Source organism: Leptidea sinapis, chromosome 7 (genome assembly GCF_905404315.1).
Source record: "Leptidea sinapis chromosome 7, ilLepSina1.1, whole genome shotgun sequence".
NCBI classification, from domain to species: Eukaryota; Metazoa; Arthropoda; class Insecta; order Lepidoptera; family Pieridae; genus Leptidea; species Leptidea sinapis.
This window is the reverse complement of record NC_066271.1, coordinates 4,399,357-4,421,563: the sequence shown is the minus strand read 5'-3', so window position 1 is coordinate 4,421,563 and position 22,207 is coordinate 4,399,357. Positions and strand designations below refer to the sequence as shown.

The 22,207-nt window shown below is 34.6% G+C and overlaps 1 protein-coding gene across 11 annotated transcripts in view; it reads left to right on the top strand.

Annotated features, from left to right (window-relative positions):
* Positions 1–22,207, top strand: part of LOC126965384 (dachshund homolog 2) — a 235,616-nt gene that overhangs the window by 88,398 nt on the left and 125,011 nt on the right. For 7 of the 11 annotated variants that reach the window (XM_050808959.1, XM_050808957.1, XM_050808953.1 and 4 more), the window contains one exon: positions 7,687–7,826. In XM_050808959.1, coding sequence (XP_050664916.1) covers positions 7,687–7,826 — 140 coding nt within the window. Of the gene's footprint in view, positions 1–7,684; positions 7,827–22,207 lie in introns of all 11 variants that reach the window. The other 4 variants (XM_050808958.1, XM_050808955.1, XM_050808951.1 and 1 more) reach the window with 2 other exon arrangements.

The window sequence follows — 22,207 nt, the reverse complement described above, 5'->3', positions numbered from 1 at the left end:
TCTAATATTATACCGACTATCGATAAACTTATGCTATAGGTACGTTATATTTCTGATTGCTAAACTTTTTATGGAATAAAATGACAAGTCATCTTGCAGATTGTCTGAACACATACTGATCACCATTTCCTGTGATCTTTAGCAACACCTGATGAAATACAAGATGTGCCTATACTCTTAAACTAACTCGCAAAGAGGTTATAGTTGAAAAAGTTCTTGACAACCACACTGTTGACAACACGGCAGGATAACTGTGGAAAATTTCAAATTTGTATATAAAGAATTAAATAGTTTTATGTTACGTGGTTATCATTCATATGTCTATTAGTTCTTTTACATAATTATGACGCTTAGAGACAGTTATAAATTAAAATTTCACTCTCATAATTTTTTCATAACTCGCCTAAAAAAGAACGAAAAATTTTGCGGCAGTCTAAAAAAAAATTTTACCTTAGAAATTATGAATATTAATTGTCCTTGTTTGTAAAACAAAGTACGCTTCAGAAGCAAAAATATTCGTCATTCATTCACAATACTCAGCTTCACGTAAACTTGTTCAATAAAAAACCCGCAGCTTGAATATCATCTACAGCCTTAGAACAAACTGTTGACAGGCCATCGCTTCAACTAGTAGTAATATGTTTATAAACTTTTTGTTCCCTATTTTAGATAGATTATTTACGCAGCGCACCGTCTGGGAATGTTTACATATTAAATTAAACTTAATCGGTTATACCGAAAGTACATCCTCTATGAACATTGTTAATAAAACTGACAGACGCGACAAAATAGTAACGTGTTCTGTTTTAATTTTATTTTTGGATGTTTACTCAGTCGATTTTAAGTGTTACATTGTTTTAGGCATAAAATTTTACACAGATCTATGTTGAAGTTATAAATTTGGAGTTACACTATTCATATTGTTAGTTCCTCAATAAACAGAGACTGCTATTTATAAACGCGAAGTACAGTTATTCCAAATTTAAAACTTTTTGTCGTTATCTTACCTTTGTCACTACAGAATTAAATGACGGAGAAGTAATTTTAAAGTTGGAGTTACTTTACATTGCGTTTATAAATATTTTAAACTTGGAGTAACTTAACATTGCATTGTAACCGAATAATAAAGATGCATTGCTTAATGTACTTTTACTTGCCCAGCTCTTGATAACAGATAACATATGATGAACCATCAACATTTACAAAATGGCATAATCAGTCACCGAGAATCCATGGCCGATAGTCTGACGAATATCCCTACTAATATTATAAATGTGAATTTTGTTTGTTACGCTTTTAGGCCCAAACCACTAAATTGATTTTGATGAAATTCAGTACAGAGATAGACTAGAGCTTGGGAAAGGACAGACTAAAGGCTACCTCTTATTGGAGTGATTGAAATAGGGGATGGAAGTTTGTATGGACGTTCGTCATTGCCGAAGATGACACCGTCAAAATGGCACTTGATAAGAAATAAATGCATGTTTCTTCTAGCGTTTTTTTTTAGGTTCAGACCTGTGTGGGGATTAAATAGGGGACGAAAGTTTGTATTGAGTCTAAATAAAGTCTCGCTTTCACGCCTTACTAAAATTCGATTCTGATAATATTTGGTACCAAAATAGACTAGATCTTGCGTAAGGACATAAAATACCTTTTGTTGTAAAAAATTGCACGAACGGTTTGAAATAAGGGATGAACTATTCCACGTGGACGAAGTATCGGGTAAAAGTTAGTACCATTATAAATTGCGTAGTTGCCTTATCGCTAGAAGATATAATGTACTATAGTACAACACAAATATAATCGTGTATGCCAGGGGAGTCCTTTGTGGTTGCTATTTGATCTGTGACATGGGTGGTGAATGATGAATATTGCCAAGCAAATATTACAGAAAGCAAAACTATCGGCGGTGTCGATTTCACTGGGGTAGATTCGTAATGCTCTTTTCGTTCTTTGTATTCGATGTTCAATCGAATAGGTATAAAATTATCGTGCAAATGCAGAAGAATTTGCTGAATTTAAAGACTTCTTATTAATAATATTATTAATTTTAGGAATAGGTATTGTATCAGCAGAATCCTACTAATTTTTATATATATATAAGAAATTTCCACGTATATAGTCACTCATCACGATATCTCTGGAACCATAAGGCGTAGAGACTTGAAATTTGGATTGGATTGGATTTTACGATAATCCACCCACAATTATTTTTTTATTATGAACAGAACAACGCCTGTAGGGTCAGCTAGTATTATTACAATCGCGAAAGTTTGTAATAATATAATAATAAGTGTCAAGTAAGCAGGAAAAAAAATCTGCCATCTGCGAGCTACTCTGGCATGCGCCGAAAAAACGCGCTACATATTTTGGACAAATATTTGAATAGCTATGACGATGATGATTAACAACCGAGTGCGCAATACTATGGTGCGGTCCGGCGGCGGGCGGACTACTGAATAGATTTAATTCAAGAGGTCGGGACAACATTTAGGCTACATGTTGCTAGAGATATATATTTTTGCTGCTTTAAAGTGTCCACGTGGATGACGTTGCAGGCAGCAGCTAATATAAACAAATAACCTCTAATCTCCTTTTTTTATAATTTTATTTTAAGAATTGATTGTGGTTATATTTTATAATCGCAAAAGCATAATAAATAAATTCAAACTAGGTAATTATAATGAAGTGTTTTATTGTAGAATTTCGAAAAATAATCAAATTCATGAAACTCTAAAAACAAAACAAAAATAATTGGTTCCAACAGGTTGAAATTGTCTCTAAGTAAATGCTTGCACGAGAATAATGGAAGTATCTCGCGTTAAATATTTCGATAGTGTTAACATCGGCGAATAAATCGTTCGGAAATCAATGTGTAATAAATCGAACGCTTTTTAATGGCTGTTTATCGAAGTGTGCTTCGGTGTTCTGATTGTGGCTAAGTGGCGAAGGGTTCGGCACGCGTAAGGTACCTTATCGATACCCCGTGACACTTTCAATATTCGAGTACGCGGTCATGAATGCTCGCTTCCGATGCCTATATCTTCGTTGCATATCAAATATATAATTTTATTAAAAATCTTTTGAGACATATTAGCTCGCTCTTAATTGCTAATTTTGTGATTATTTTTTTGGCTTATTCTTAGTTTGGGAAAGGACATGCTACATGCTACATTTTTACCCGGAAAAATCCATGGTTCCCGCGGGATTTGTGAAAAACTTAAATTCACGTCAATGAGCTATAACTATACCAATATTAGGTTTAGTTTGCCATAGCAATCTTCCTCGAAATAAGATTCATGTAAAATGTTGGGAATGGGAGCGAAAACGGGAACCGGAACTGAATTAGGACATGAGATAATCTTCAATTCCAAACTTGCGTATTATTTTAAAAACACTTTATCTACGCGGACGACTATCGCGGGCATCAGCTAGTTTTATATACTTTTAAGTTCTTGGATTTCGTTTACGGGTTGTAGTTTAAGTGTAATCTTTGAGCAATGCACGCACACTAACATAAATTGTCTTACAAATCGCGAGTGTACTATGTAGCTTGTCACGCACACTAAAGTGTAAACCTGGCCTGTGTTTATCGGTTGTCTTACAGAAAGAGATTCGAACTAGACATATAAATTATCTAACGGTCGTTCCCAATATTCAGTCTATCTCTTACTTGAGATAAAAATCGTAACTATCGTTGACTTTTCTGTCCCAATAAACTTATCGACGGTAACTCAATAGGATGACTTATAGATTACCAGCGATAGAAGTTTGTATGGAAATTGCAATTCACGCGTCCCAATATAAGGCGATAATAATGACTTATCGGGCATATTGGGACTTTATTATTTATTACAGATTATTGACAGATAATTACTGACAGTAGAAAGTGGTAATTTATATATATCTAGAATAGAATAGAATAGAATAGAACCACTTTATTAACAGTAAAACACACACCTTCAATTAACAGTATAAGTCTTAAAGTAATAAATTAAATTAAATGTAACAAAAATTATTAAAATATAAACAAAAACAAAATATTAAATAACAGTGTGAGCGTGATTCACTGCTAAAAGGAGCTGACTCAGTACATTGTCGGTCAGTGCAGAAGACACCAACACAACACTGGTTTTCAGCCAATCTTGATATTAACAGCTGTTGTAGTTTTCCCATTGTATTTTTTCTCCATGTACATCTTGTATATTTATAGAGTTAACAAATAGAATCTGTAGATAGTATATTACGGCCGTAAAAGTTATCCGTTGTTAATATTTGCATACCCCTAAAAACATTGATAATTAACACGTGTCGGAAAAATCACCACAGAACCACACAAATCGCCCCAAGCGTAACCGAAAACGAAACTCGCCGCAATCCAAGCTAATGGAGTGTCTCATAATGACGGTTGCTGACATAAAAATAAATAGCCGAGACTCAGTTTCTACGTAAGCCGATACTATGATAACAGCATCGCTCCCCCGATAATTGCCGAACTTGTTCCTCTATCAAGTAAGTTCCATGTCGTTTCGCCGATGTCATTGATCACAATTTCAGTATTTGGCAGGTCCTTACGAGTTACGTCTCTGTTTAATTATTGTTGCAACACTTATAAGGTATTAAAGATTAAATGCAAAAATAAATTATAAAGCCAAAATGTATGTAAAATGTAGAAATTTAGATATTACTGGTTTAAATTCAAACTCAAATGTTGATTTAAGTGAACGTCAAAAACTATCATCCATTCGAAAAAGTATACCTCAGAAACCCAGTGGACTTTTTTATCATAAAAATATCGTTACAATGTAATATTGTACAATATAATGTATTATTTAGTAACCTGAAGGCGGTCATTCCATTCCCAATAATATCATTAAGAAAGAAATGTATGTTGTAGTAACATTTACCACACAAACGTTTTCTTAACAATTCTTCTCAATTTCGTAACATATTTGTTATAACCGACTTCAAAAACTGAAAAGTATAAAATCATAAAATAACTTAAAAAAGATTAATGAAATACTATTATTTGTATGTGCTACCTATTGATAGGATTTAAGACGGTGCCTGCCTGCTTTGATTGTTTGGTTCTAGACGAAGCTATCCCGCTCAAAGTCTCGAGTGGCGAGTGTAGGTACCTGTTATTAGATTTAGCGTGACCTCGTCCTTTTTGAAGTCGGGCTGATTGGTCGTATATACAAAAACGAATTAATGTTTGGAGTAAACCACGGATGAGTAAAAAAAGAAGGACTCCGCGCCGTGATTAGCAAGTGAAGCACCTTTATGCTAGTGTGTGCGATTACGGGGTATACCAGACACACAATTTTTCTCCCTTAAATAATCATATATCCACAAATAACTTTATAGTGTTTCTTTGACACTTTTTCACAACGCACGACGGCATTTTTAAAATATTTTATTGCGACGCAAACTGATCTGTCACAGACGATGGCAAATCTCATAATGGCGGCCTATCGGCTTGTATAAGTGTATGCGTGGGGCTATGTATTTACACGTTTACCGGCTTGCCTCAATGTTATGTAAGGTGACACGGACTCCTTATTTTTTTACTCGTCCATGAAATAAACGGCAACAGTAATAGGCTTACGAGTAAAGATTTAGGTGACAAAGTTTATTACGTAACCGTGGCTAGTATCCACTATTACTTGACCATAAATCACGGATGGAAAACAATAAGCGTGAAATTGTGGAAACTGCGGTCGACGTCTTACAGTATTAAATCTTGGGGGAGTGAAATAAATAAAAATAAATCTGATGCTACCCTCACGCGAGGACTTGATTTATTAGATAAGACCTGCTAAGGAACCATTGCATGCACCTAGATATTATGGCAGTTTAATTAATATCTAATCGGTTCCGGTGTCCTTTGATGTAATTAATAATAATAACATTTCTAAATGCCTACTACTCGGCTAAGTCGAGTTCGTAAGTATTTTTATGACAATAAGGGGTGAGACGAGCAGGACGTTCAGATGATGAAAATTGATACGCCCAGCGCATTATAATACAGTGCCGCTCAGGATTCTTGAAAAACCCAATAATTCTGAGCGGCACTACAACTGCGCTCGTCACCTTGAGACATAGGACGTTAAGGCTCATTTGCCCAGTAATTTCACTAGCTACGACGCCCTTCAGACCGAAACGCAATAATGCTTACGCATTACTGCTTTACGTATATAATCTACCACCTATTCCAAGTATTTGTGGGGCGATGGATATGCTTTTACAACAAGATCCCAGAAAATGTTCAAAACATAAGTATTTAGTTATTCAAAAGAATTGTTAAAAAACGTTTGTGTGGTTGATATGGAATGACCACCACAGATTGGGAAAGGAGAGACAGCCCTCAGGCTATTAAATAATAAGTTTAATTGTACAATATTACTTTGTAAACATATTTTTTTGATGAAAAAAAGCCCGCTGAGTTTGTTGCGCCCATTCTTCTAAGGTCTGGGGCATTCGTATTGTAATGGGTGATAGTATTTGACTTTCAATAAGTAATGTCACACCCTAATTTGAATAAAAATATTTGAATTTTAATAATTCTCTCCTACATTGATGGTAATTTGGCATTTGTCAAGCACGTTATTAATAGATGTAGTTCTCTGATAGAGAGAAGAATCAATGAGTATTCTTCTAAAACTTATCCATATGGGTTGCGGGTATTTCGATCTCCCTAGGGAACTCTGAAAGTCATGGCATAAAATGTATTCCTTATCTTAAACTATGCTCGTAACAATTTTATCATAACGGGTTAAGTGAAAATTGAAAATTACTTTCAAGCTTATAACATACACACACCTTAAAGTTATTAGTTAGTTGTCCATGGTTTTTCCTTTTTTTGTCACGTAAACCACTCCCTCTTTAAAAAAAAGCAATATTAATAAAATAAGTATTGATGAATATGAAAATTTAATTCTGAGGCTGCTAAGCTAAGCTGCAAACATTGATAAATTAAAATTTATTTCAGTAAATGAATAAATAAATAAATTCTGTATTGCCATACAAATTATTACAAAAATAAAATGAATAATTAGGCTACGCCATGAAAATATAGGCAAAAGGAGAAGGCTCAGGTTCACCTGAAACGGAATCATAGATTTATGTTTAAGAAAGTTGAAGGTAAATAAATGTTATTCTAAAGTTGCACACATAGTGTCGACCTAAGTTCACTGCAGCAGCACGTCTTTTAATATTGTATTTGAGGGACGTTTCGATAAAAATGCTGTGATTAAATATTTGACTTAGAATAAGGCGTCAAGTGTGGCTGACTGTTTACGACTTCTCAATTGAAATCGATTACAATAACACCAGATTCACTTACCTTTTCTATCGTATTGTATATTTCATTAAAAAGAACGCAAAAAAAAGAATGATGGGAGAGTTTCTTGCGCCGCTTCTACTCTCTCAGAGCGGCATTTGTTTCCGAAGCGGTAGTAGTGTATATTAGAAAAGACATCTAAAATAATTCTAAAGGAATCAATTTTGAGAAAATAAATGCCATTTATCTTTCTGTACATCCGTTAGAGATTAATTCCTATTTTTCTCTCTCTCACACTTCTCTTTGTTTGTAAGACTATGTATATTAAGGCTCTTGGGAACGCTGTCTAAGTTATTTATAAGTGTATCGTCATAAACGGCAGTAAAGTGCTACTATGTTCACAGCTCCAGACCGGGTCGACCACCGAAGCGAGCCTCCGGAGTGGGACTCTCTTTAGCTGCCTCACCCTTCCCGGGACATCCATTCAAGAAGCATCGACTTGAGAATGGCGACTACTCTCCATATGAAAACGGCCACATGAGTGGTAAGTCCATTATCATTGTGATAAAGATATTAGCTGTTCTAACAACTATAATTTTTTTATTCAAAATAGGAGTAAACAAAGTAGGAATAAACAAACATCCATATTTGGATTTGAACCCGGTACCTCTAGCTAGCGTAGCTCAATAGGCTGGGTCACTAACTATTCTATAGGTCTATTTGATTCATCCCACGTACATGCAATTATTATTTTAAATAAAAAAAATCAAGGCTTAATCAGATCTTAACACATCACAGGAGTACGATAACATCATTCCCGTATCAGCACGGTCGGGATAAAAGCCGGATATGAAGCAACCTTCTCCCGGATACCTTCTCATTCCGTATACAAATTACACAAATACCAAATTATCCCAACACAAACGGAGAAAAGGGAATAAAGTGATTAAATAGAGCTCAGCGCAAGACGGCTGGCAATCAATCATTTTTGTCGCTTAGGCCTTTGTTCATTATTTTGTTTTCCATCTCTTTTGCTCGTCCCAATCCAGGGTTCTCTATTTCGCTCTGGCTTGAAGTGTCGTGCCAGACAAGGGAGCAATTACATCCGTGATCTTGCATAAGCGGCACTTGCTTATCACACTCCGCCGCGTTTGACTTCGAGTGTATGCTTTTTTCCCTAAAATTTGCAATTCGAAACACTCTCATAAGTAAAAAGTACCGTATCGCTGTTTTGATCGCATACAATTGTTATGAATTCCATTTGGCGTTTCCTTGTTTGTAAAGGGACTTGGTCGTGTCAGTGTGCTTTCGAACAAATTGAATACAGCTTCGAATTTCGATGGGTTCTATTGCCAAAATATTCTTTAGCTATAAATATAATAATCTCGACAGTTACATAACCCGTTACAGCTTAATTGTAATTAATCAAATCAAAAAAATTTCATTAAATTTTTCAATACTTTGATCGATATTTACATCTACAAAATCTTACAAAATATTGTGAAACCAAAATTCCTTCACTTTTCTACTATCGAAGTATTCGGAAATATGGTCTGATCACTCACACAAGAGCCATGTTTTCTTTCGAGAAGGCTAATAGAAGTAATGAATAAAAAATAAACGCAATTTCACAATATCAAAACATGCTTTATCAAATTAAATAATAATTTAATCGTTCGTTAATGAAATATTTAAATCTCACGGATTGCAGGGTACGAGGAGTGATTATTACTTTAATTGTAATTTAAAACAGGCGTAATTAAAATCGTGCTCGAATCCAATTTCTACGTTCTCATGGATACGCTGTTTTGACGTTAAGCCAATATTATTTTGACGAGTCGTTGACAGTAGCTGGATGTAACAGCTGAAGGCACACTAATGTATTTTCGTACGCTTCTTCACGCACACTATCATAGGTATTCCGTGTAGGTAAAGCACACATGTAGGACGGTTTGAATGTGTGCGGGAAGCGGGTGGCCCATTTTCACCCTGTGAAATAATAGGATAGGAAAACATCGGAGGATATAATCCGCGTAGGAAGGTTGAGAGGAATAGGAATATGAAATTCGTGAAAGGGATGTGTCGTCCCATGAACGCTTTGAAAGGGTTAATGTTATTTAGATGATTTATCAAAATCGGTGCTCATTTCGCCGACGTTCTTAATTTAAATTTTTATTTATATTATAGAGTAGTATTTGTTAATTTTAATTACTATTAAATCTTTATTACTAAATTATTACTTAGCTGTGATTGATTATAGTTTATGTAATCACATGATTATTTTGACGTAGTCTGTTTATTCGTTGAACATATATTCATATTACTTACTTTTAAGAATAATTTTATTAGAACGTGGAAGTGTTGGTAATAGTAATGCAATTTCGGCTGATCGTTTCAGCTTATCTCATCAGCACTATGACGCAGCGTCACTTTTTTTTATATTATTATCGTTATTTTTATACAGTTAAATTTATTATAATTATTCACCAAATAGACGCAGAGAGCTTGTGAAGTCTGTTTGGCAGACTTTTTTACATTGATATTTAGTATGTATGTAAATTGTTACTTTTGTTCAATACCTACGAAAACAAAAAAATACAAAGAACATATTACTACGTAACTAATCTGTCACAAACTGAAGCCTAGTTATACAAGCGACTCTATAAAGCGAAAAAATTAAAACAAACCAATTTTTCTTACGGTTTAAAACTTTTCGAGAACAAAACCGTGATTTTTGTGTTTTTTCTCAAGATTTTTATCCAGAACTGCAGCTGTCCCTGTCGCACTCACTTCGCGTAAACTCGACAGGAACACTTAGATTAGGGATTGGTCTTCGCAGATTGGTAGTCGCAAAGTGCTGCAACTAATATTACGACAAGTGGGCTTATCAGAACCAGTCTCGAATAATATGTGACGTTGACGTGCCACATGTTAAGCTTTGCTGATAATTGAACCTAAAATGCCGGGTTGCGTAGTAAAACTTTGTAAAAATAATACTAAAAGAAATAAGAAAGATACTGGGATCACATATCATCAGAAAGTATTTTGTATTTTATTAATTTCAAAATTGTAAAATAACACGAAGCGTATGTTACAAAAGGTGCCGTAGTAAGTGAATTTATTGGGCAAATTAGACTTAACATCTTACGTTTCAAGGTGACGAGCGCAATTGTAGTGCCGCTCTGAATTTTTGGGTTTTTCAATAATCTTGAGCGGCATTGCATTGTAATGGGCAGGACGTATCAATTACCATCAGCTGAACGTCCATCTCGTCTCGTCCCTTATTATCATACAAAAAATCTAAGCAGGAATATTTATTTATAATTCAAAAATCTGACAAATGTCTTAGCTAATGTTACGTCTTAACACAACGCGGTCAAATAAACAATGGCGTGAAATCGCAAATTGACTGATCCATAACATCCACGCCCCAAACACAAACAGGCAAATCCTTACTTAATTTCAGTCACAGGATTCAATCAGTTCGTAAGCTGTACCCCTGCTGTACCCCTGCCGGTAATGTTATAATGCGAGAATTGTACCCCACTGCGTGACGTCACAGAACCTTACATTGTTATCAAAACGTTGTATTCAAGACAATCATATTTGTTGTTCACGGTAATATGTTTAACACAGTTATAAAATCAGAGAATTTTAAACGTTGCCAGACAAGGAACTTACTTTGAACGAATGTATATTATAATTTCCGTTAAGAAGTTAAAGAAATCAATGATAAATATTTACGTACTTGATGAAGATTTAACTTCTGTAGTTTGTATACACCAATTTTTTAACGAAAAAAATGGAAAATTTAACTTAATTTTCTATCTCTATGTTGCCCTCTGAGCATCCATGAGCTTCCTCAAAAGGCCTATAGTTATCGACCACGTCTGCGTTCCGTATGTCATCACTGGCAACACACACTGGTTAAAAACCTTCGTCTTTAGACACTGTGGTATTTGGGACGAGAAGATTTTACGGAGCTTCCTGAACGCTGCCCATACGAGTTAGATTCGACGAGTGACTTCTTCTTCTTACTTCCTTACCGAAATTGGACTTGCCCAACTGGATTGTTTGTCCTAGGTAGACGTACTCGTCGACAATTTCAAGAGTACACCTCCCAACTGTTACGGGAGTATGTGCGACATGAATTATATTAGATATGATCATCGTCTTGTCAGTTTTAATGACACGAGATTTAATCCTTTTAAAATCATTTTTTTAAGTGTATGGATGCATGCGTTGAAATAATTATTATCTTTGTGACAATACCATTTGATAAATTAATTTTACTTATGAACGTAGATAATTATAAAAATGGAATTAAATGTAAAATGGAAGCGTTCGTGTCGTCTTCATAGCGAGTGCACATTATGATTTAAACATCAACCAACGATCGTTGGTAATCAAACAAATTACAGATACCATTTGAGGAAATAGCAACAATATAACGTGGTGGCAACAATAATTAAACGCCCAACTCGTATGGAACGAAGTCAAATAGACTAAGAGCTAGTGTGTTTACTTTTCATTTAATTCCAGTTAACATCTTTTAAAGTTACTCACATAAAAATGGGTGATAAATTTAATTTGGTTAAATGGTTTGATCCAGTAGAGGCACTACGATTACGCTCCCAACCTAGAGACATAACATGTAACTAAAACATAAATAACCAGTAATAAATAATTACCAGTAGGCTCCTTTGCACAGGATGTCGGCTAGATTATGGGTACCACAACGGCGCCTATTTCTGCCGTGAATCAGTAATGTGTAAGCATTACTGTGCTTCAGTCTGAAGGGCGCCGTAGCTAGTGTAATAACTGGGCAAATGAGACTTAACATCTTATGTCTCAAGGTGACGAGCGTTGTTGTAGTGCCGCTCAGAAATTTTAGGTTTTTCCAGAATCCTCAGTGGCACTACATTGTAATGAGCAGGGCGTATCAATAACCATCAGCTGAACGTCCTGCTCGTTTCATCCTTTATTTTCTTAAAAAAAATAACTAGCTCACTACAGCTAAAGAGCCAGCTGGAATCATTGGTGTAATATAATAATATAATAATATATATTTTATATTTCATAATTGTAAATTTTGTTATGATGCTCTTACGCTATATTACTTGTGATCGTGGAGATTTGATAGAAACGTTATATTGTAGATGCATTGCGGTGATGTTGCCATTAACGATCAACTGTTACATTCACTGCAATCTATCTACAAACAGAACAGATAAAAGCAAATAGAAATAATTATAAAGATATTCAAATGTATATAGTAATTTATACTTATTTAGGTTATTTCAACGATGTTGCAACAACACACAATAAGAGATGAAAAAAAATGGACCAGACAAATCATAAATTTGTACCCTACTGATAAAAAGAGGAAGGCAATCTAAAAGATGGCAAGATGAAATCAAAAATAAGTAGGGATAAACATGGTCTTGACTTGCAAGAAACAGAGAGGAATGGAGAAGATTCAGTTTGCGTTCCGAGACATATAGTATCTCGCGACTGATCCTGACTGTTATATTTTGGAATTAAACCACGAAAATTAATTAATTACGGATTTATTTGCACAGCGATAGTACATGATTCACAGTGACAGCCGAGAGAGAGAGGTGCCAGATGAATACAACACTGACCCAAAAAATATTTTTTTAATATTTTTTAAATTGTGCGGTACTATAATATTTTCATTGGTTGTATTAATACCTTCTTTATTACAATATTGTTTTTTTCTACAAACGTACGTAATAGCACGAGGAATAATTTTTTTAATGGTTTTTTTGTTTTATTACGCCAAAGAAGAAACAGTTCTTGCGTGCCTACATAAGCACACACCGTTTTTTACAATTATAAGATTTACTTGCAGGATAGGCGCTTATTTATAATCGTTTTAATTTACCAAAAAATGGTACCAAAAAGTGTTTTGCCGCACCAAAAGTAGTTTAATAAAATTTTTAGATTGGTTTTGTCGTACACAGTTAAATTATTTACACTTACCAAGCCATCCAACTCCATTGAACACGCCTTCAATACCGACATTGTATCTTTTTACGCGAGCAAAAACGAAACAGGAATTTCTCTTATAATCACCATCCTAGTCTGATGTGAGATTGAATAATGTAAGTATAATATAACTTGAATTATTTACTTTAATGTTTTAATGTATACGTAACTTAAAGGGTTTAAGTTAGCACTTTAAGGCTATAAAGTTTTGCTAACGAGGCAGATTGGTTAGTTTGACCCTAGAAAGGAGATAAAGATCTGAACATTGTGAATACGGTCTTATTAAACGGGCTTGACTTTACTATACACTTGCCTTAACAATTGCAAATCTCGCTATTTTTAGAGTATGGACTGACGTGATCAATACCATGAAATTTCGATACACTTTTTTATAATATAATAACCATTACAGTAAATCCAATATATAGAATATTATTATTAGAGTTATTTCACTATGTAGTATCAAACAAAGTCGCTTTCCGCTGTCTGTCTTTTAGATAAATTGATTCAAGAGGAAGTTTTATATGTATAATACATGCATAATATAATAGAGAATATAGATTTGAAGCAATACAGCGTTAATCTTTATCAAATTTACTAATGGCCGTTTCAAATAACGTATCTAGTCACGGATACAGTGCTGTCACCGTTTAATGACAATATCTTATCTATCCATAGTTATGTCCAATATAGTTATAGTCCTATGCTTTATGTCGATGGGTTATTGAAATGTAAGTAAGCGTAAAAGGATAGATTTGTCTACCTCTAGTTAAACTAAGGATAGATAGGTTATTGAAAACAGCTGGAAGTCTGGTGTTGCCAGAGAATCTGGGCGGCGGTGATCACTTAACACCAGGTGACCCGTACGCTCGTTTGTCCTCCTATTCCATAAAAAAAAAAGTTAAGTACATTAAATACATTGTTCATTTAAGAGAGAACAATTTGGCTTTTTACAGAATGTAATTTAAATGAATACTTTCGATGATATTACAGATTTAAAATGGCGTGGTACCGCCCTTGAAAGTATTAGAATGAGTATTATCAATTATAAAGTATTGCAGTCTATGAAAGTTATTTTTGTATGCTATCATCATTTATTGTTGAAATATAATAACGGGATCACTCGGACATTATTACACGCTTTATATTAGCTTCAATTGTATGTTTGTATGTATGTTTGTAACCGACTTCTTTGGGCGCGATTTTGCCCACTTTAAACGGCTAGATTTTTTTATTTAATTTTTTGTCAAAATTAGTAATAGGCAACACTTTTATTTAATTTAAAGTATTCATTTGTAAAATAGAAATGCTGTCAAGCTTAACCACGTTATTCATAATGGTCCGCTAACTTTAAACAGCCGCTAAGGAGTGTATTTTCTCATTCTGACTTAGGTCAAAAGAAGAAGACAGAGTGCGAATTAGCAATTAGGGGGTAAATAAATAAAAGTTAAAAAATCAACTTATGTACCAATAATTCTCACTGTTTTTAGTAAAGCTTAAAATTCTTTGTTCACCCAAGAAAGTGCTTATTATTGAGAGTTTTGCTGTTTAAATGAATTTGAAACGACGCACCAGTTGTCTTCAAAACCGGTCGACTGGTCGGAATTATCATATAATTGATAATAACGCAACATTTCCAACAATTATCAAACGAATTGGAGTTGAAGTAAAATTATATATGTGTTTGTCGTGCATCAGCGCATTTTGCCTCCGATTGACGTTGAAATGACACGAAATTGTTTCTAAACCAATACGTAACACGCGATAATTAATTGCTTTATTGCCGTTTTAGACTAGGTTTTTTAAACTAGATATCAACAAAAGATGCTCGTTTTTCTAGTGTTCAAGACAAGTTTTCTTTTCGTTGCCTTCGAGCAAATAGTGGTGAGGAATCAAGTACATTCTAGCGCACTACGAAGCACAGGTCCGGCCACTTAAGGAGTATTGCTGTCATCTTTGGTCTGGCGCAGCCCAGTGTGAGCTCGATCCATTTGACCGCGTGCAACGCAGTGCAGCTCAAATTGTCGACGACCCGGTGCTCTGTGAACGGCTGGGTTACTTGGCGTTGCATAGAGACGTCGCTTCTTTGTGTGTCTTCTACCGCATTTATCACGGGGAGTGTTCCGAAGAGCTGTTTCACCTGATTCCTGCCGCCGAATTCCACCTTCACGTACCACGTCGTACCACCGTTTGATACGCCACAAATTAGGATATCATCTCCACCATCTAGATGTGTGGCGATCCTCCACTGTGCGGTTTTCAAGGAGGTTCCTTCCACGTACTACAAAGCTGTGGAATGGGTTTCCTTGTGCGGTGTTTCCAGAAATCGTCGCCGTATCTACCCGGGTACCTTCAAAAAAAAGGGGAACAAAAAGTATTTTTTTTGTATTACTGATGAGCAATCAAGAAGTAAATACAAAATGTTACCGATAACGTTTACTCTCATTACATACCATCAAAATAGAGTGCGTAAATTAAAATGGGATGACAAAGATTTTGTGACATTTATTTGAATTCCGGTGGGGACAGTGATAATACTAATCAGTCGAACAAATTCATAAAAAAGCAGCCAAAAAATAATATGTAATTATAGTAGCTGTTAAGCAGACAGGACAATCAGATTATATCTTAACAGAAATCGACACAATTTTAATACAACTGACAACATCATCCAACATAGTCAAAGAGATGTAGAAAAAATTAATTACATAACAATAGGATAGAATAAAATAGCATTCCAGCCGGATACTCTAAATATATCAGTCTTGCTATTTATTTTTATGTTGGCATTGCTTTACGAGAGGCTAATAAGAAGCAAGATAACGAAAAATCGTTTTCAAATGTTACGGTGACACCGTCACATGTACAATAATGGCGTGACAATTACGAATCACTCCGATCTAAGTGAAAGCGAAATTGATCTATTTTTATTGATGCAACGGGCAAACTTGGTCACCTACCATTAATTCGGTTTGTTAATAGTTAAAAAAGAAACTAATTTATAAGCCTTACGAAATAAAATCAAACTCACAGTAGGCAATACGTAACAAGTAACAACCGAACAGTATTCAATAGTAGCAGCTGTTCAAAACCACCGACAGATAATCTCTCTATTGTGCAAAGATATTAATAAAAATATGTATGCTTCGATATTACTGTATCTCTGATACTTATTGTGTACAAAGGCTTCTACTCTTTTGTAGAGTTTATGGATGAGTTACTCTCAACGATATCGACATACAAATGTTAAGATGAATTCTTTAAGTTCAACAATATCAAAGTTCCAATATTGGCTCATTAAATGCATTTAGTCTATTCGTGTACTGAGTTGAAAATTTATTCCCAAGCTACTGAAGTTTTGAAAAATTATAATATATGTGATAAGTTATATAAAAAAACGGGTTACACTACGGAAGTGAAGGCAGAAGAGTGCTGCTTATGGCTTGCGACCTGTTATAGTTAAAAAAAACAGTGTATTTGTTGGATACGATTATTAAATATGACAGTAATCATGAGCGTAATTTTCACGAAGCATCCTTACACAAACACTTCCGGGACGATACGACATGGGTACCTTCAAAAAAAGCGCGTACACCTTCCTTAAAGGCCGGCAACGCTCTTGTGATTCCTCTGGTGTTGCAGGAGAATGTGGGCGGCGGTGTTCACTTAACACCAGGTGATTCGTACGCTCGTTTGTCCTCCTATTCCATAAAAAAAAACAATGAATTCAAGCTCTAAAGGTTGACGCATCCAATATAGGATAACTTATATTCATACACTATGTTCTTTTTTAATTTTTATTTAATATTTGGTATTTATAACTCTTTTAACTATTGCAACTATTGGATTACTACAAACTAATTTGTTTTGTATATTACACCCATTGATTGAAACGAGTGACCGTTCAGTTTCTTCTATGTTTTTCTCACGAGCTCTACTTTTTCCGAATATATGGTAAATTCAGTAATTTAAAAGAAATATTTAAAGTGATGATTCAAAAGCTCTTAAGCCTAATTGAATAAAGCTTATATGACTTGGACTTTATGAATAGTAAAAAGTAATTGGTATTGGTATTGGTAAAGGGCTCCTGTTTCCGCAATTAGACCGCTTAATTGGGTCCATTTTGCGTGCAGTAATGGGCAGTTATTCCAACCAGCCCAGCTCCTTCCAGAAGTTCAGAACACTCCTGCGGTGTTCGCAGACTTCCTGGAGCGACCTTGTATTTACTTAGGTTTGTACCCGTTGGTTGGCCACCCCAGCACATTCCAGGATTACATGAGTGACCGTTTCATCTTCGGTTAGACAGCCCCTGCACCTAGGACTGTCCGTAACGCCGATTGTAAATAGGTGTAGTAAAAAGTAATATTAAATTATATCTTAGGAGTTTTAAGTGACGATAATATAGGTAAGGTATAATATTACTACGCAGTTATAATATAATGTTAAATTTAATCATCATTAAAGTAATACTATCTTATAAATGTCTGCAATGAATTCCGGATATGACACATACTAACCCGCACATTTATTTATCAGGGATAAAACTGTATCCCGGTCAATTTACGAGTAATTAAGTCTTACCCTCTTTCACACATCAGCTGGGGAGAAGTTTTATTTGGCTCGTTAGAATAGTCCCGGATTGACGCTGTACTTAATTCCCATACATTTATATCAGACTTAATGTTAGTTACTTAAAACCATACTTTGAATACGTTATATAATATATGGTTTTGAGACTGTTTGTGTAATGGAAACTGTGTGAAACGTGTTATGGTTTTCATTTCCAATATCCGGACGACCGAGCCTTGCTCGGATTTTTAAGAATGTACAAAACTTGAACAAAAAAATCAACTAATAGGACATCTGGATTCAAACAGGGGTCTTCTGCTTTCCGGATCACCCAATGTCCGATCTGAGCTATTATAATCTTTTATATAGTGGCGAAATTTACCTTTAAAACACGTATAAAACTACAATTGAAACCTAGCTAGATTGTTTTATCGCCCCCGAAATCCCCTGTATCCTAAATTTTATGAAAATCGTTGGAGCCGTTTTCGAGATTCAGAATTATATACAAGAATTGCTCGTTTAAAGATATAAGATTCGATTAGCTCTTAAAAGCATTTAAAAACTTTTCAAAAAAGTCATCAATTGCACGTTTAAGAATATCTCTATGGTTGGAAGTAAATAAAATATTTTCTACAATAAGTATATTATTATCATCTTATAAGCAATTTCGCCTGTTTCTGCCGTGAAGCAGTAATGTCTAAACATTCTTACGGTCTGACGGGTGCCGTAGCTAGTGAAATTACTGGGCAAATTAGACCTAACATCTTATGTCTCAAGGTGACGAGCGCAATTGTCGTGCCTGCACTGCATTGTAATGGGTAGGGCTTATCAATTACTATCAGCTGAGCTTCCTGCTCGTCTCGCCCCTTATTTTCATTAAAAAAAAGTTTGGATTTATTTTTTATCGCTTTCAATAATTAAAACAAAACGTAATGCTAGTAATTCGTTACGTTGAAATATTGTATGAAAGCCGTAAAAATATCACAATAACTAATTTAGTGATTTTCCACTGAACGCGTATTTTAATAGTTGATAATATCCGTTCGTTTGTTTTATTATGTTTACATAATGATTGTTTGAAATTTCCTCGGTATGAACGTAATGCTAACTAAACATTGGGATTAAAGTTTCTTGTACAAATTCAAATATTTTTATTCAAAATAGGATGTGACATCACCTATTGAAAGTCAAAAAACTACCACCCATTCCAAAACGAATGCCTCAGGCCTGAGAAGAACGGGCGCAACAAACTCAGCGAGCTTTTTTTTTTCATCAAACATGTTGACAAAATAACATTGTACAATCACGGACGAGTAAAAAAAGAAGGACTCCGCGCCGTGTTATTAGCAAGTGAAGCACCGTTATGCTAGTGTGTGTGCGGTTACGGGGGATACTAGTAACACAATTTTTTCTCCCTTAAATAATTATAATATATGGCCACAAATACTTATATAGTACCGTTTTTACACATTTTCACAACGCACGACGGCATTTTTTAAATATTTTATCGAGACGCAAACTGGTCTGTCACAGACGATGACTATTCTCATAATGGCCGCCTATCGGCCTGTAGTAGTGTAAGTGTATGCGTGGGGCTATGTATTTACACGTTAATCGACATGTTTTGGTGCTACACTTTTATGTAAAGTAACACGGAGTCCTTATTTTTTTGTTAGTCCGTGTGTACGACTAAACTTATTATTATTTAATAGCCTAGTCGCTAAAAAAAAAGTAAAAGTAGTGAATAATGTTAAGGATACGTTGCTTACTCGAGCCTATAACTTCTTAAATTACGCTCGTAAGTATGAGACTTGGATTAGCCGGTGCTGGGGCAAATATTTTATTACAGTCCAAATCTCCAGCCCTCCATGTTTTATTGTTCATAAGACGCGTTCGAGCCAAATGAAAGACTTTATAGCTGAAGTATAAGGCGGATAGTGTTGCAAGTTTCGAAATTTTACCGAAATCTTTTGCAAAATTTGTGTGCAATATTTAGAAAAAAGATTTATTTAATTAAAATTTCTCATCAAAACACGTCTGATTGTGAAAGTCACATTTTTATTATTATTTTAGTTAAGCCGATGTTTAATCAGGTACATTTTATCGTGATACAGATTATACATATTTCATTTTACGTAAAAGTGTATACTTTATAAAGTGTTTTATTAAACACGCGTTAAAATACCAAAATTATTGACTCAATATTCAACTGCAATCATGGTATTTAGTTTACCTAGATGATATTATGGTAGGTTTCTTTGATTTTTGTGATTTAAAACTTTGCTTGCAAATTTTAAAATATATAAAAAAATATAAGTGCACGTTTTGGATTTAGTTAAGTGTTCGAAAGATCAACTTAAAAGACTATTATAATCATATAAACACTTATCAAAACTCATACTTTCAAGCCGATCGAAATTAGGCTGGATCACTTGGCGTTGCGAAGAGACATCGCTTCATTGTGTGTCTTCTAGCGCTTTTATCACGGGGAGTGTTCCGAAGAGCTGATTCACCTGATTTCCGAATTCCACCTTCGCACGACATGCCACAAATAAGCCTATCATCCCCACCATTTGGATGTGTGGCGGTCCTCCACATTGCGGTTTTTAAGGAACTTTATTCCACGTACTACAAAGCTGTGGAATGATCTTACTTGTGCGGTGTTTCTGGGACGATACCACATGATTATCTTCAAGAAAAGTACCTGTGATTCCTCTGGTATTGTGATCACTTAACACCAGGTGTACGCTCGTTTATCCTCCTTTTCCATAAAAAAAACCTCCAAGCAGACTAATAGTTATGAAAGTTAAACTCCGTTTTCTTTTGTATGGTAACCCAGTCCCGTTTTGTTGACTCACGTTGACCGCTCCGTTTTGTCGTCGATTGTATGTTACTTTTATTGTTTGCACGTGCCCAATGCTGCCAATCGTTTCTAATATACACATCTTTGTCGTCAAATATATTTGAGTAGTTGATGTTACGCCATCTTTGATAGATTGATCTTGTGCCATTGTTGTGTCTGATTATTATTTGTGTTGGAGATTGACACGATGAAATATTCACGTATACGAGTATTTTATATTGAATTGAATATTTTTCCTATATAGTTTTAGTTAATATTTATATATTATAAATAAGGTAATTAAATTATCATATATTAATAAGGTAATTAAATTATCAAAGTTCTTGGAGAAGCAAAACGTGCTTATTGCATATTTGAACGACTCCTACAACTGAAGAGAAAAGGCTTTAAAAAGAGTCGGTCTTAATACTTCATTTCATTTAAATATTTTCGTATATCAATTGACTGGACAATAATTGTTTCCAAAAATATTAGATGTTTTTATTGGGTGTAAATTCCTTCGTCGTTTCAAGAGCGCATTATTGGTATTGGTGACGGACATAGACAGACATTATTATTCCAAAAAAAATTGCTTTAAATTTAAACAAATCGAAACCATCTTTTAATATTATGTTTAGAAAACCACAACTCAATAACATAAATGCCTATAATCTTAACAATGACATACCAAATACGCATCTGAGAAAAAATTTACCTTACACTTCAAAAGAACGAAGAAAAAACAAAATTTTGCACATGGAATTACTACCACTTATTCGCTTAAACTGAGATTTTTAACCGTTGCTTTTGAAGCGTACTTTAACACTACCAATAAACTTGTCAGAAACCAATACGACAGTGACATAAAAACACGCGGAGCACAATTAAATGTTCATAAAAAATAAGAAGTGTAAGAATAACATTAAATACATGATGAATGTAGGCGAAGCGACAACGACCGATCAATTCACCAAATTGCTGTGAATTATATTCGCCAGTCGTATATGCCATTGGTAAAACTGACCGTACAATTATGTATTTATTGTAAACGCCACGATTGCCGGCTGACTGCAATTTACATTTAATTCCTCTTGTTTTGTATCATTTTCGAGATTTCATTTCGAATTTCATGTTCCGTTTTCGACTTTTGACTCCACTTCACTACATATTATAAAACAAAGTCCTTCGCCGCGTCTGTCTGTATGTCTGTTCGCGATAAACTCAAAAAGTACTGCACCGATTTTTATGCAGTTTTCACGAATGGTAAGTGGTTCTTGAGTTATTTTAGTATATAGTTTGTTAAGTTATACATGAACTGTTATATTTGTATGTATACAAAAAATAAGCCGTCTGGGAGCTTTCAACTAAAACGCTGTGTACAACCCTTTATGAATTGAGATATATCAAAATAATGTATGGTGTAATTGTGTATATTATTTAGGCCCACAGAAAGTCCGCATTGGCATATGCCTATCTCTTTAGGATCACTATATCCATTTTAA